This window comes from Miscanthus floridulus, chromosome 5 (genome assembly GCF_019320115.1).
Source record: "Miscanthus floridulus cultivar M001 chromosome 5, ASM1932011v1, whole genome shotgun sequence".
Taxonomy (NCBI): Eukaryota; Viridiplantae; Streptophyta; class Magnoliopsida; order Poales; family Poaceae; genus Miscanthus; species Miscanthus floridulus.
The window spans coordinates 83,810,342-83,822,072 of record NC_089584.1 but is presented as its reverse complement, the minus strand read 5'-3'; the positions used below and the strand labels follow the sequence as shown (position 1 = coordinate 83,822,072).

Genomic DNA, 11,731 nt, shown 5'->3' with positions numbered 1-11,731 from the left:
TTGCCAACACCCAATTTTGTTGCCACCGGAATTTGCTGCATTTGTAGCTACATCTTTGTAGCAGCAATCTCTCTAGCTTATTTCCTCGGTCAAAATAACTGTACACCTTGCTTTGAGAGAGTCATTTCTTTTAAATTTAATCAAACATATAAAAATATATACTGACAATATTGATGATGTCTAATAAGTATTATGAGATTAATAGTGAAATATTTTTTTTCTTAATAAATATATTAAAATATATAAATATTGATAATATTTTTTATAAATCTAGTTAAACTTAAAAAAATAATTCATTTCTTTAAAAACGAGACGCTTATTGCGTGTAACCTCCATTGGGAATCTCCGGTTGCCCGCAACCAGCGAGGTCTGATGCTCACTAAAGAAAAGATAACGCCAGCGAGGATCCCATACCATGGCACATTCCTAACCACAGCTCCAAGCAACACCATGGCCATGAGATCTAATCTAGATAGTCACCTTAACCACAGCACAAAACCACGAACCTGCACCCAATTCTTGATCGATTAAATTACTAAACAGAAGCAGCGGAAGAGGTTAAACAAGTAAGGCCACTTGACAGCCAGTCAGCAACTAATCAAATCTAACCAATCAATGATCGGATCGCGAACCTTCCTCGTAACTAATAACAAAATCATACGACCGACTAGGCGACTTGTCTTGATCCACACAAAAGAGCAAAAAGAAAAGAAAAAGCAGAACAAGCCCAAAGAGAGCACCCGCAGAACTTCCCCCGCAATTAACCCAGCCAGAATCCGCAAGCTGCAAATGACGATGATGCATCGCAAAAGCGCCGCCCCCCCCCCCCCCCCCCCCCCCGGCCCGGCCCCGCCTCGGCCTCTCGGCCTTACCGCATGGAACTCTCTAGAACCCCCACGGGTCCCTTCAAAAGGCCGCGTCGTTAACCCATCCCTTCGCCTGGCCTGCCCACCTACGAGTGACCTCGATTATTTATTTATTGGGTAAATTGGTTGCGTCACTGTCACTGTCTCCGTAAAATATCATTAAAAATTTACGTACGGATAAATTATCACAAAAAAAACCGTTAACTGAAAATAGCATTCCGTTAAAATAAAACGACAGAAAGCCTCCGTCACGCCCTTACGAGTTATTCTCGTGGACGCTCGCCGCGAACAGGAATGGCTCCTGCGGCACCACCAGCACCACGCGCCGCACCGTCCGTGCTTGCGCACATCCTTGCCGTCCCGGCTCTCGCCTCACCCGGTCTTGCCCCGTGCCGACGCCTCTCTCCCGATTCCGATCATCTGTGTGCTTGTAACCTGCGTGGGATGAAGGAGGAGGAGGGCCCCTGCAGCGGGACGCCCTCAACCGCATCGGCGACATCAAGGTGCTCGGCAGCTGCGCCCTCGTCTCGCGCCGCTTCCACGCGCTCGTGCTGCTCGTTGACTCCGTCTTCATCCGCGTCGACTACGTCATCCCGACGACCCGCCGCCCTCCTCCTCCTCAGTTGTATCGGGCTCCCCGCCGCACCAACCTCTAGCGGCGGCCGCGGCGCGTTCGTGCACATCGCGCGCGTCCTGGTCGGCGGCATTGCCACGCGCTCTACAAGATCCTGTCCTCCACCGCGGCGGGCGTCTCCTAGCGTTTCGAGCCACTGCCCCCGCGCCCCACATCGCGGACGTCTCCCACCAGTCCACCACTCGCGCTCCGAGGTGCTCCGCTCAGTTGCGGTGCCTCCACATCGAGCCGGCACTGACGATGGCGTGCTCCTAAAGTGGAAGGCCGACTTCAGCTCCACCCACGGCAGCTCCGTCATCCTCGGCGCCTCGTCGGTCTCGTCCAAGCTGGCGACAGGGCAATGGTCCGGCGGGCGAAGGCAATGCGCTGCTTCTGGCCCCAGAACCTGCTGCTGGACGTGTGCTTCTTCAACTCGGCAAGGGCGCGTGCTTCTGGCCGCAAGAACCTGCTAGCGCTGGTGCAGCGGTTCTACGTCCTGGTGCGTGCTCCTATAGTCCTATCTAGCAAGGATGTGCGCAAGCACAACCTACGGGCGCTGCACGTGGTAGAGGGGTGCCGCAAGAGCCGTTCCTGTTTGCGGCGAGCATCCATGACAATATCGCGTACGGACGCGATGGAGGCTTTCATCACTCCCGTGACTTTATTTTAATTTAACATAATACTACCTAGGTCACGATTTAATTTTTCAGTGATATTTTACGAAGCCTTTCGGATATTGTACACGCAACCAATTTTCCCTTATTTATTCTGTTCGCTCTCGCCCAAGTCATCGTCTGGTCGTCGCCCGCAGACGCCCGAAGCCGGAGGAAGGAGCCGCCATGGCCGCGTCGAATCTGGAGAGCAAGGCCAAGGAGGCCTTCGTCGACGACGACTTCGAGCTGGCAGCCGAGCTCTACACCCAGGCCATCGACGCCGGGCCCGCCACCGCCGACCTCTACGCCGACCGCGCCCAGGCGCACATCAAGCTCGGCAACTACACTGGTACGGGCAGTGCTCTTCCCCCACCCCCCATCCTTCCTTGCTCTCTCCTACTACTCCGCTAGGGTTCGGTTCGATTGGTTGTGCGCTGACGTGCGGGGACAGTAGTTCGACGCGCGCGCGTGCGTGTGAATGTAACCGCAAGGGCCTGGTATAGCGGCTGCGCGGTTTTTTAGAAGGTTAGTTTGATTCGCTGTTTTGTTGTTGTGATGAGCGAACTCGTGGCGATTCTAGGGTAGGGTGTGGCAGGTCAACGTCGGCCTTTGGTGTAGACCTGGCGGTGAATCATCTGATTCGAAATTCAAAGAGGCACTAGATGATTGGGGTTTCTGAAATGGTCGGGTAGAGTTAAGTATATGTGGGCAGTAGAGTACGAAGATTCAGATTGCCTGAAATGTCCAGGGCTAATTATGACGTTTGGGATATAGCTTTGACTTGTGTGTTGCAAGGTATATTCCTACTGCCCTACTTGTTGCCTTGCTGTGTGTGTGATATGGTTTATCTCAAGTTCCCTAATTGCTGTGTCACGATGTGTGTTGTAAGGTATGTCCTTAGTTCGCTCCGGTCGTGGTGCTGTGCATGTTTTTAGGTGCCCCATGTTCCTTACCAGTTTCATTTCTGTGGTTTGTAATGTGTTACCCCTAGTTCCTTGTTTCATTGCTATGCTTGTTTTTTTGCTATTACTCTGAGTCTCAGGTTAAATGTGTGTATACATGTGAAGTAGTACAACTCAATTGGTGGCTTGAGGGTTTTCAGCAGCATGTTGAAGAAGTTGTGATGACAGAGTGGTCTGGAAGGATTTAGATTGTATTAATCTCTGTTGGTCCTAGTCTGGGGCGATGCCATTTTGTTGTATTACTCTCAGTAGGTTGCAGTGCAAAGTAGTAGCTCATTTTGACCAGATTCTGCAGTTAAATTGACAAGAAAAATGCCTCCTATTTTAGATATGTTTATATAGTTGTGTAGCACTATTCTAGATTTTCCCCTCATCCTAACTGTACATCCATATCAGCAGTTTCCAAAATAAGAAACTACATGTTGATTTACTATCATTGCAGTATTTGTTCGCAATAAGAAATGGAATGCAAAGTTTGGCTCCTGTTACATCTGAATCAGTAGGAACCATAAGAAACGCATGGTGTGGCTGTAATAAGAAATGATGTGTAAAGTTTGGCTTCAGTTACATGTGAATCATTGGAACCAAATTACTAAAATAATAAACTACATGGTTTTGTCATTGCAACTTTCTTTGTTTGTATAACAAGAAAGTGCACATGAAGTTTCTTTTCAGTTTGTAGTGTTATTCATGCTACCATCATTGGCTTGCATATTTGTTTTTGAACACAATAAATGTATAGCACTAAAGGAATTACTAACTAAACTTGCAGAAGCTGTGGCGGATGCTAACAAAGCAATTGAACTTGATCCTATGATGCATAAAGCCTACTACCGGAAAGGGTTAGTGTCACTCTTCTTTTTTTCAATAAAAGTTATACATGAACACTCCCATAATTCCCTCTGCTACATTTTTATCTATGTACTAAGTTATTTCTTGTTTACAGTGCTGCATGCATTAAGCTTGAAGAATACCAAACTGCAAAGGCTGCTCTTGAGTTGGGTTCTTCCTATGCATCAGGCGATTCAAGGTTTACTCGTCTATTGAAGGAATGTGAAGAGCGCATCGCTGGTGAGCAAAATAAACTTCAGCTAGTGTAAACAAGAAATAACAGTGTGCATGTGGTGAGAGGGGGGGGGGGGGGGGGGGGGGGGGGCGTAAATTGGGAATGCAATGTGGCGCATGCTATTTTCTGATGATATTTGTCCACTTAGCTGCCTTGCCTGAGAAATGTTTGCAGCAGCCTTGTGTACTGGAGAATAATTATGTTTCAGTTCAATCATCTCATACTATCTGCCCTGTTATTTGGTTTATGTGTCCAGAGGAATCTAGCCAGGCACCAGTAAAGAATGTTGAGCCTCCTGTGGCTCCTACTGTTGAGGACAAGGAGGATGTCGCAAATATAGAGAATACACCGCCAGTGGTAGAATCCCCAAGCAAACCTAAATACAGGTAACTAGTGTAAATTCCTAGAACTCTTTGAACCACCTAGCTCAGACTGAATGCTATGTAATCAAACCACTTGACCTTTTCCCAGTACAGATTTGTTTACTGATAAGCATATTCTAATTCGGGGGCCATACAAGGAGGAAAGCAAAATGCTTCTCCCTTGCTGAAATTAATGTCAAGCATGAGTAGCTATTTTTTTGCTAAAATTTTCTCTTAAATAATTTGTGCTGCAGGCATGACTACTACAACAGTGCCACAGAAGTGGTGCTGACAATATTTGCTAAGGGTGTTCCCACTGATAGTGTAGTCATTGATTTTGGTGAACAGATGGTGTGTTCTGCTCATATTATTATTATTATTATTATTATTATAGTTCTCTTGTCTTTTTTACTGTATTCACTAATCTTGTTTCTCATTTTAGTTAAGTGTATCCATTGAAGTCCCTGGTGAAGAACCATACCATTTTCAGCCCCGTCTGTTTTCTAAGGTAATCACTCTCCATTCTATGTTGATGTTGCTTTTCATACTTGTTATCTGTTACTAAGGTGTAAGTCAACCTATAGCTAGCAGAAGACAAGGGTCAGATACAGAATATAAATTTATTTATGATTTCTAGCTGCTGAGTCTCAATCAAAAGGTCAAGAGTGGAAAATTTAAATAACTTTAGAGAAACAAAACAAAAACACATATAAGCTTCACTTTACCTTTTTTCAACTGTATAAACACAGGTAATGGAGTTTCAAATCAAGATGTTGCTTTGTGTTATTTTTTAAAGAAGTATTTAGCAGGTCATGTGCTTAACTGTGGAGGTTTGTGGTTAATATTATCCCCTGTGAAGTTCTACCACCTGAATTTTTTGTGATTTAGCTAAAATGGTTAGCTAATAAGACATAATAGTGTTTCATGCAAAGATTTGGGTTTATACACAGCACTGCCTTTCTTTTTTTTATCATATATAATGTAGTCGATACAATTCTTTTGATAAGCATAGAACTCCAAAAATTGCTTCAACAGAACTTGTTTGTTTTTGGATCTGCTCTTGGTAAATAATTTTTAATGCTAGTGTAAAATTCATGTATATTAGGTTTCAGAATGATCGTTTGTTGGTTTGTGGAAACTAAATTGATGTTGCATTTTTGTTCTCTCTTTTTCCTTTGGAGTGACTTATAAACCAAATAAGACCTGGTAATGGAGTCATTTTCTTTTGGTCTTGTTGACATAGGGGCCTGTCTTTTAAATTCCGCAAAGCATTGCTTGTCAATCCAGTTATGTTTGTGGACTATTTGTAGTTATCTGATTAGCTTAGTGAATATACTTTATTTATGTGTGAATAAATGTTTTTATATTGTTGGAAATCAGATTATCCCTGAGAAATGCAAATATCAAGTCTTATCCACCAAGGTCGAAATACGCCTTGCAAAAGCCGAGCAGGTGACATGGACAACCCTGGATTACAGTGGAAGACCAAAGGCTGTGCCCCAGAAGATAAGCGCACCAGGTAATATATCTTTTAGAACTATTGCCACTCATCATGTCCGAGTCTCTATAGTTAGGCAGCTGTGGTAATGATTTAGAGCGCATTCGGTGGAGCTCCCGCTGGCTCCGGCTCCGGCTCCGCGACTGTAGGGGTACTGTGGTGTAGCCAGTAGAGCACCAAAAACATGGCTCCGGCAGCTCCTCATTCCCTGTTCATTTGTGCCGGAGCCAGAGCCATTTTTTTTTTGTGGTTTGCTGGATGTTTTTATATGGGTATTTAAGTATTTCTACCTCTATACCCTTCCTTTGCTCAGTTCCATGTCATTCCCCTACCTTAGATTAGTGTGCACACTGCCCCCTGAAAATAGTGGATATCAGAATGATGGTGCAGTTAGATGAACCGAATGAAAACCTGCATGATGTGCGAATGTTGACACACATGATATTCCTATGGCATATGAGGGAAATTATGGTTAATGGTGTAGTGTATCATATCGTCATTCAAAAGGACTTCGATATTCTAACATATATGATATTCATTACTATGGCATATTAGGGAAATTACGGATAATGGTGTTTCAGACTTTCTGATGTCCTTTCCCCTAATTCTTTACTGTGGCGTATCAGGGAAATTACAGTCAATGTGTATCATAGACTGTTCATATCCTTTGCCCTAATTCAGCTATTTGAAGTATTGGTTTGCCAACAGAAGAAGCATAGGCATGTTGCTGCTTATGATTTATGAAAACTTTTAAAACTATGTTAGCATCACTATAATACTGCCAACCAGAAGTATTGTGCTTGTAGTTATGCAGCAATATTAACGAATACTCTTAGAGGCCATCTGTTGAGGTGACTTCATCTTGCTTTCCTTAGCAAGAATTTAGTTTTTAAGAAATCGTTAAATGAACTACCAAGTTAAGATATATATAGTTGTACAATTTACTTTTACAGTTTTCCATTTCATGGTTCATGGATGGTCAATGATTAAGCTCAAGCTATCGGCAACTGTGTACATGATAGATAGTTTGAGATGAACAGCCTTGTCTAAATGATATTGGTTAGCTAAACAATCTGGATTGTTGTTCAAGTAACCGTATAGTAAAGGGCGTACCCAGTGTAGAGAGCTCCCGCTCTGTGCGGGGTTTGGGGAAGGGTGTCAGTGGCAAGCCTTACCCTCGCCTGTGCAATGCGAGGAGACCGCGACTCGAACCCGGGACCTTCCGGTCACAGGCGGTAAGACTCTCCTGCTTGCACTGGGCCGGCCCTTCTCAAGTAACCGTATAGTGAGGCTACTAATTTGAGTGTAATGGATTTGTGCACACGTTAGTTTTGTAGCGTGTCCATTTTGTGGTTCATCTGTACATGATCAACAGTTTGAGATGAACAGATTTCTGTAGATAATATTAGCCAATTAATAATCTTGATCATTTCTTTCTTGAACTGTCTTTCATTTCTTAGAGAGACATTTTATTTGTATATATGTTCTGCAGCTGAAACAGCCCCAAGACCTTCATACCCATCTTCAAAGGCAAAAAAAGACTGGGATAAACTGGAAGCTGAAGTAAAAAAGGAGGTATGATCAAGATTCCCACTTATATATGTACCACTCTTATTGCTGCAACTTAGGTTTCTCGAATATGTATGGGGTTGCATGATTTGTGTCTGCATCAGGAGAAGGAAGAAAAACTTGATGGTGATGCTGCATTGAACAAATTCTTCCGTGACATCTACAAGGATGCTGATGAAGATATGCGGAGGGCCATGATGAAGTCATTCGTACGTGATCTTTGGCCCAGCTAATACTGGTTTTGGAACCAACTATATTTTATGTATACTCACGTATCCTGCAGGTGGAATCTAATGGCACTGTTCTCTCAACCAATTGGAAAGATGTTGGATCAAAGGTGGTGGAAGGGAGCCCTCCTGATGGTATGGAGCTCAAGAAGTGGGAATACTAAAGTTTGGACTTGCCCGTCTTTGTAAATCCAGGTCTTGGAAATTATGACCTAGTAACGTCCACCCATTTGGTGCCATGAGCTTGGTTAAGTCTTCTGCTTGTAAGCTTTCTGTATGACAGTCTAGCGTGTCTGAGTGCTACTTGCCGTAGTTTTTGATGGACGTATGGTATGCTATTCTGTGGTATCGACTACGAAACATCTGTGGTAACAAAGACAGCAAACTATAATCTGTGGAATGCCTATTCTTTTTGGTCTAAGATGTTTTTCTTGCCAGCATAGTGTGATCTTCACAACTGAATAATTGTACTATGCAGTGACTTATGTTACAGTCGTTCACCATTGGCACAGTTGCGTTTGCATCACTTTGGTGGATGATTTGAATTTATTGGAAATTTGATTTCTACCTGGTATTAATGTGTCGGCGTTTTACTTGGTTCCAGGTCTGTTGCCTGGTCCATGTGCACCTGAATTATAGGAGTACAAAAATCAATGCGCACCGACTTCTCGGAGATTACGCAAGTACGGAGTACTACGCAGATGTACAACGGAAATTCATCCCGTTGGTTTTCGGGATCCTGTTTGTCAGAAACGCGCACAAAAAAGACGCCTATACATAGCTTCTCTTCGAGGCGAGATCTTTTCGTCCTCTACTGCATTTGAAGGTTCTGATTTCTGAACTTACAGCGCCCACCTAGAGGGAGAGCCGCCGTCCCAGCACGCCATCTTCCTCCTCCGTGACGTGCTCGAAATCGACGTCGTCGTCCACGGGCGCCAAGAGCTCGTCCAGGTCCATCCCCGCAGGCCAGAACTCGTCGTCGTCGATGGCTGCTATCTCCTCGCCGCCAAACTCCCAAGCCATTGCTGACGTCTCGTTGTTGCCATGCTCGCGGTCGCCGATGCCATGGCCGGTCGCTTTCTCGACCGCTTGGCCCTGCTCGTGGCTCGTGGGAGAGGAGGCCGTGCCCGTGCTGTGCTCGGCGGCCGCGCCGGACGACGACGTCTTGTGGCGAGTAGTGCCCGCGAGCGCGTTGAGCTGCGTGGGCACGGGGTGGCAGTGCTCGGCCATGTACGTGACGATGAGCACCCCGGGCTTGGCAGGGCTGCGCTCCACCAGCTTCCGCGCCATGCACCCCTTCATGCTGCTGCACTTGTAGTACCCCCTGCGGTCACACACAGATTCCCATTGCAACGGGGGTCAGCAGAGAGGTCAACTGCAAGCACGCAGTACGGCTACCGAATTGTCTTGTAGTACTACAAATGTACACGTGACGTGCAGTGCGACCAAGCTTGATGATGCCCGAGTGGCATGGCGTTTCATTCATTCTTGTGACTGAATTATCAAACTAGCTAGGACATCTATGTGAAGCCTTAAGGATGGCATTTACTCCCTTTTCTTCTTTGCTTATTAAAAAAAAGGGTGCCAATAATTAATTAAGGTGTAGGGATCCTAGCAAGTTGAGTGCTCTGCAGTCAACGATAAGGCTCTAGCTATACCGTCGAGCAGGCAGTGAGTGCAACGCGTGGAAAGTATGCAAGGCGAGGTCAAAGGCAGTTACCGCGGATAAGGCGAGCCCTTGATGGGCTTTTGGCCATACTTGCGCCACGCCCACGGGTCCGACGACGACGAGCCGCCGTCGGCCACCGGCATCTCGCGCACCACCTTCTTCAGCTGGCTCTTCTTGCTGTCATCATACCACAACCAGGGAGCGAGGAGAAAGGAAAGCAATAAGCCATGGCAGCACTTCATTCTAATTGTCTAACCAAATCATGCACGCAAAATTAAGCCTAAAAAGGGAATCTTGCACTAAATCTGTGTCGGCATCTTCAAGGTATCGGTATGGTGCTACGCACGACGATGATTGATGGAGTTTGAGCGCACAGCATCGGTACGGTACCTTCTTTTCTGCCGCGGCGTGCGCGCGCCTGGCTTCCGGCCTGGCGGCGATGCCCTCTGCTGCATCCCGGACGTGGACGCGGCCCCCGCGGGAAAGGAGATCATCACCTCACGCTCGCGCCCGTCGTCCCCGGCGCGCGGCCTCGGCGACGGCGCGACGACCGGCAGCAGGAACGGCTTGCGATCCAAATCCAGGTACTCGAGGTCGTACAGGAGCGCCGCCGATGCCTTGGCCACGGGCGGCGGCGCCCGCTCCTGTCCCCGGACAGCCACAGGCGGCGGCGTGCCACGCGAGGCGGGCGCCTCGTCTCCCCGCGGCGGCGCTGCGTCCGCCGCGGCGGCGGCGGGCTCCGGCGGGTCCGGGTGCGCGACGCTGCCGCAGCTCCTGACGACGGCCTGCAGGTCCCAGTCGTTGAAGTGCTCCGCCATGAGCAGCAGCACGCCGCGCATGAACCACGACCGGGCTCTCGCTGGAGCCTTTGACGAGGCGGAGGGACGCGTGCGTGCTGCTCCTGCAGGAGGAGGGGGTGGGGGTTGACTTTTGGCACTGGCACTCTGGCAGTCCAGCTCCAGCAGGGCCCCGCGGCCCCCGCACGCGCGCATATATATTTGGACGCGCAGGCCAGGCCGGGGGCAATCGGTCCGCAGAGACGCGGCACGGCGCGGGGGGCTCTACCCGCAGGCGGCAGGCCCGATCTCTGCGATGCGATGCGATGCCAAGTCAACCCGCTGCAAGTGGTGGGCACGGAGGCAGCAACGGCAGGGATAAAAAGAAGAAGATCGCGCCCCGGATTTGCATCCCTACTACTAGCCGCGAGGCGCGAGCGTGTTTTGCTGGTTTCTGGAAGGGATGCGGCGGCGGCTGCAGTGTCAAAAGGGGGGCCCCGGCGGTCGTCGTCGTGCTTGGCTAGGCCTTTTCCTGTTGTTCTCTTTGACTCTGCTCCAAATGTCAAAAGGGAGAGGAGAGAGAGACATGGGGCTGGACTGGAATCTCTCACCCGTGTCATAAAGAAGCCTGCAGGCTGAAGGAGGCGTGGGAATAATAAACAGGAAATGTGATGATGCATCGCCCATCGATCGGCATCGCAGTTGCGCCGTCGTTGCAAGCAGGCTGCCACTGCGAATCCTACTCCGAGCATCGATCGTAAAGCGAATAAACCTGGCACGACAGATGCCTTTCGTCGTGTGCTTGCATCACGATCCAACACTTACTGTTGGCAAAGCGGTCGGTTTACAGTGCGGGCAGGCGCCAGGCGGGCGCATGATGACAAAACTCGTAGCTTCGGGTTTTCGAGGGAGGCGAGACAAGGACGTAAACGCGTTGTTTTCATCATGAACCATTCATATTTTTTTTTTCATATCACGGGCTCCATCAGTATGGGCACCCACTGATAATCAAGTATTTGAATCGACTGATTTCCATCAAAAACGGGTTTTTAAATTAGTTGAAGCTCCCAGACCGTCCATTGCATTCAATCGGATTTGCAGGGGCGACTTATTATTTATAGAGGCGGCTGGATATTAAGCGACCCCTATAAATTATTTTCCAAAAATTCATGAATTCGAACAAAACAAAATATGGATTTTTTTTTAATCTCAGGAGGCCTCCACCGGTTAGTAACACGTCACGCGCTCGCAAGGCGCAAGTCCTGCATTAAAAAAAATAATCTGGGGAGGCTCCCACCGGACAGCCACACATCGCACGCTTGCAAGCCACAAGTCGTGCATTTTTTCGCATAAAATCGTGCACCACGCAATTGCCGGGGTCCGAGCCCGTTACCTTAGCTCGCAAGTTCCCTCCTCTAACAACTCTATCCAATATATTGGAAGTTTCCCATATATTATGCTAAATCGAGC

General features: G+C 47.7%; 2 protein-coding genes across 2 annotated transcripts; one reads left to right on the top strand and one right to left on the bottom strand.

The window, feature by feature from the left end:
* The first annotated feature begins 2,253 nt into the window (after positions 1 to 2,253).
* LOC136450140 (protein SGT1 homolog) lies at positions 2,254 to 8,237 on the top strand. The gene is made up of 10 exons (XM_066450461.1): positions 2,254 to 2,481; positions 3,867 to 3,936; positions 4,041 to 4,165; positions 4,417 to 4,546; positions 4,777 to 4,873; positions 4,965 to 5,030; positions 5,903 to 6,041; positions 7,513 to 7,595; positions 7,694 to 7,798; positions 7,873 to 8,237. Exons 1-10 carry the CDS (start codon positions 2,319 to 2,321, stop codon positions 7,978 to 7,980), a joined length of 1,086 nt encoding a protein of 361 aa, XP_066306558.1. The 5' UTR covers positions 2,254 to 2,318; the 3' UTR covers positions 7,981 to 8,237.
* Positions 8,238 to 8,385: 148 nt separating this feature from the next.
* LOC136450138 (WRKY transcription factor 22-like) lies at positions 8,386 to 10,850 on the bottom strand. The gene is made up of 3 exons (XM_066450460.1): positions 9,876 to 10,850; positions 9,537 to 9,662; positions 8,386 to 9,140 (listed from the first exon to the last, which is right to left on the bottom strand). Exons 1-3 carry the CDS (start codon positions 10,475 to 10,477, stop codon positions 8,672 to 8,674), a joined length of 1,197 nt encoding a protein of 398 aa, XP_066306557.1. The 5' UTR covers positions 10,478 to 10,850; the 3' UTR covers positions 8,386 to 8,671.
* Between the last annotated feature and the right edge of the window lie 881 nt (positions 10,851 to 11,731).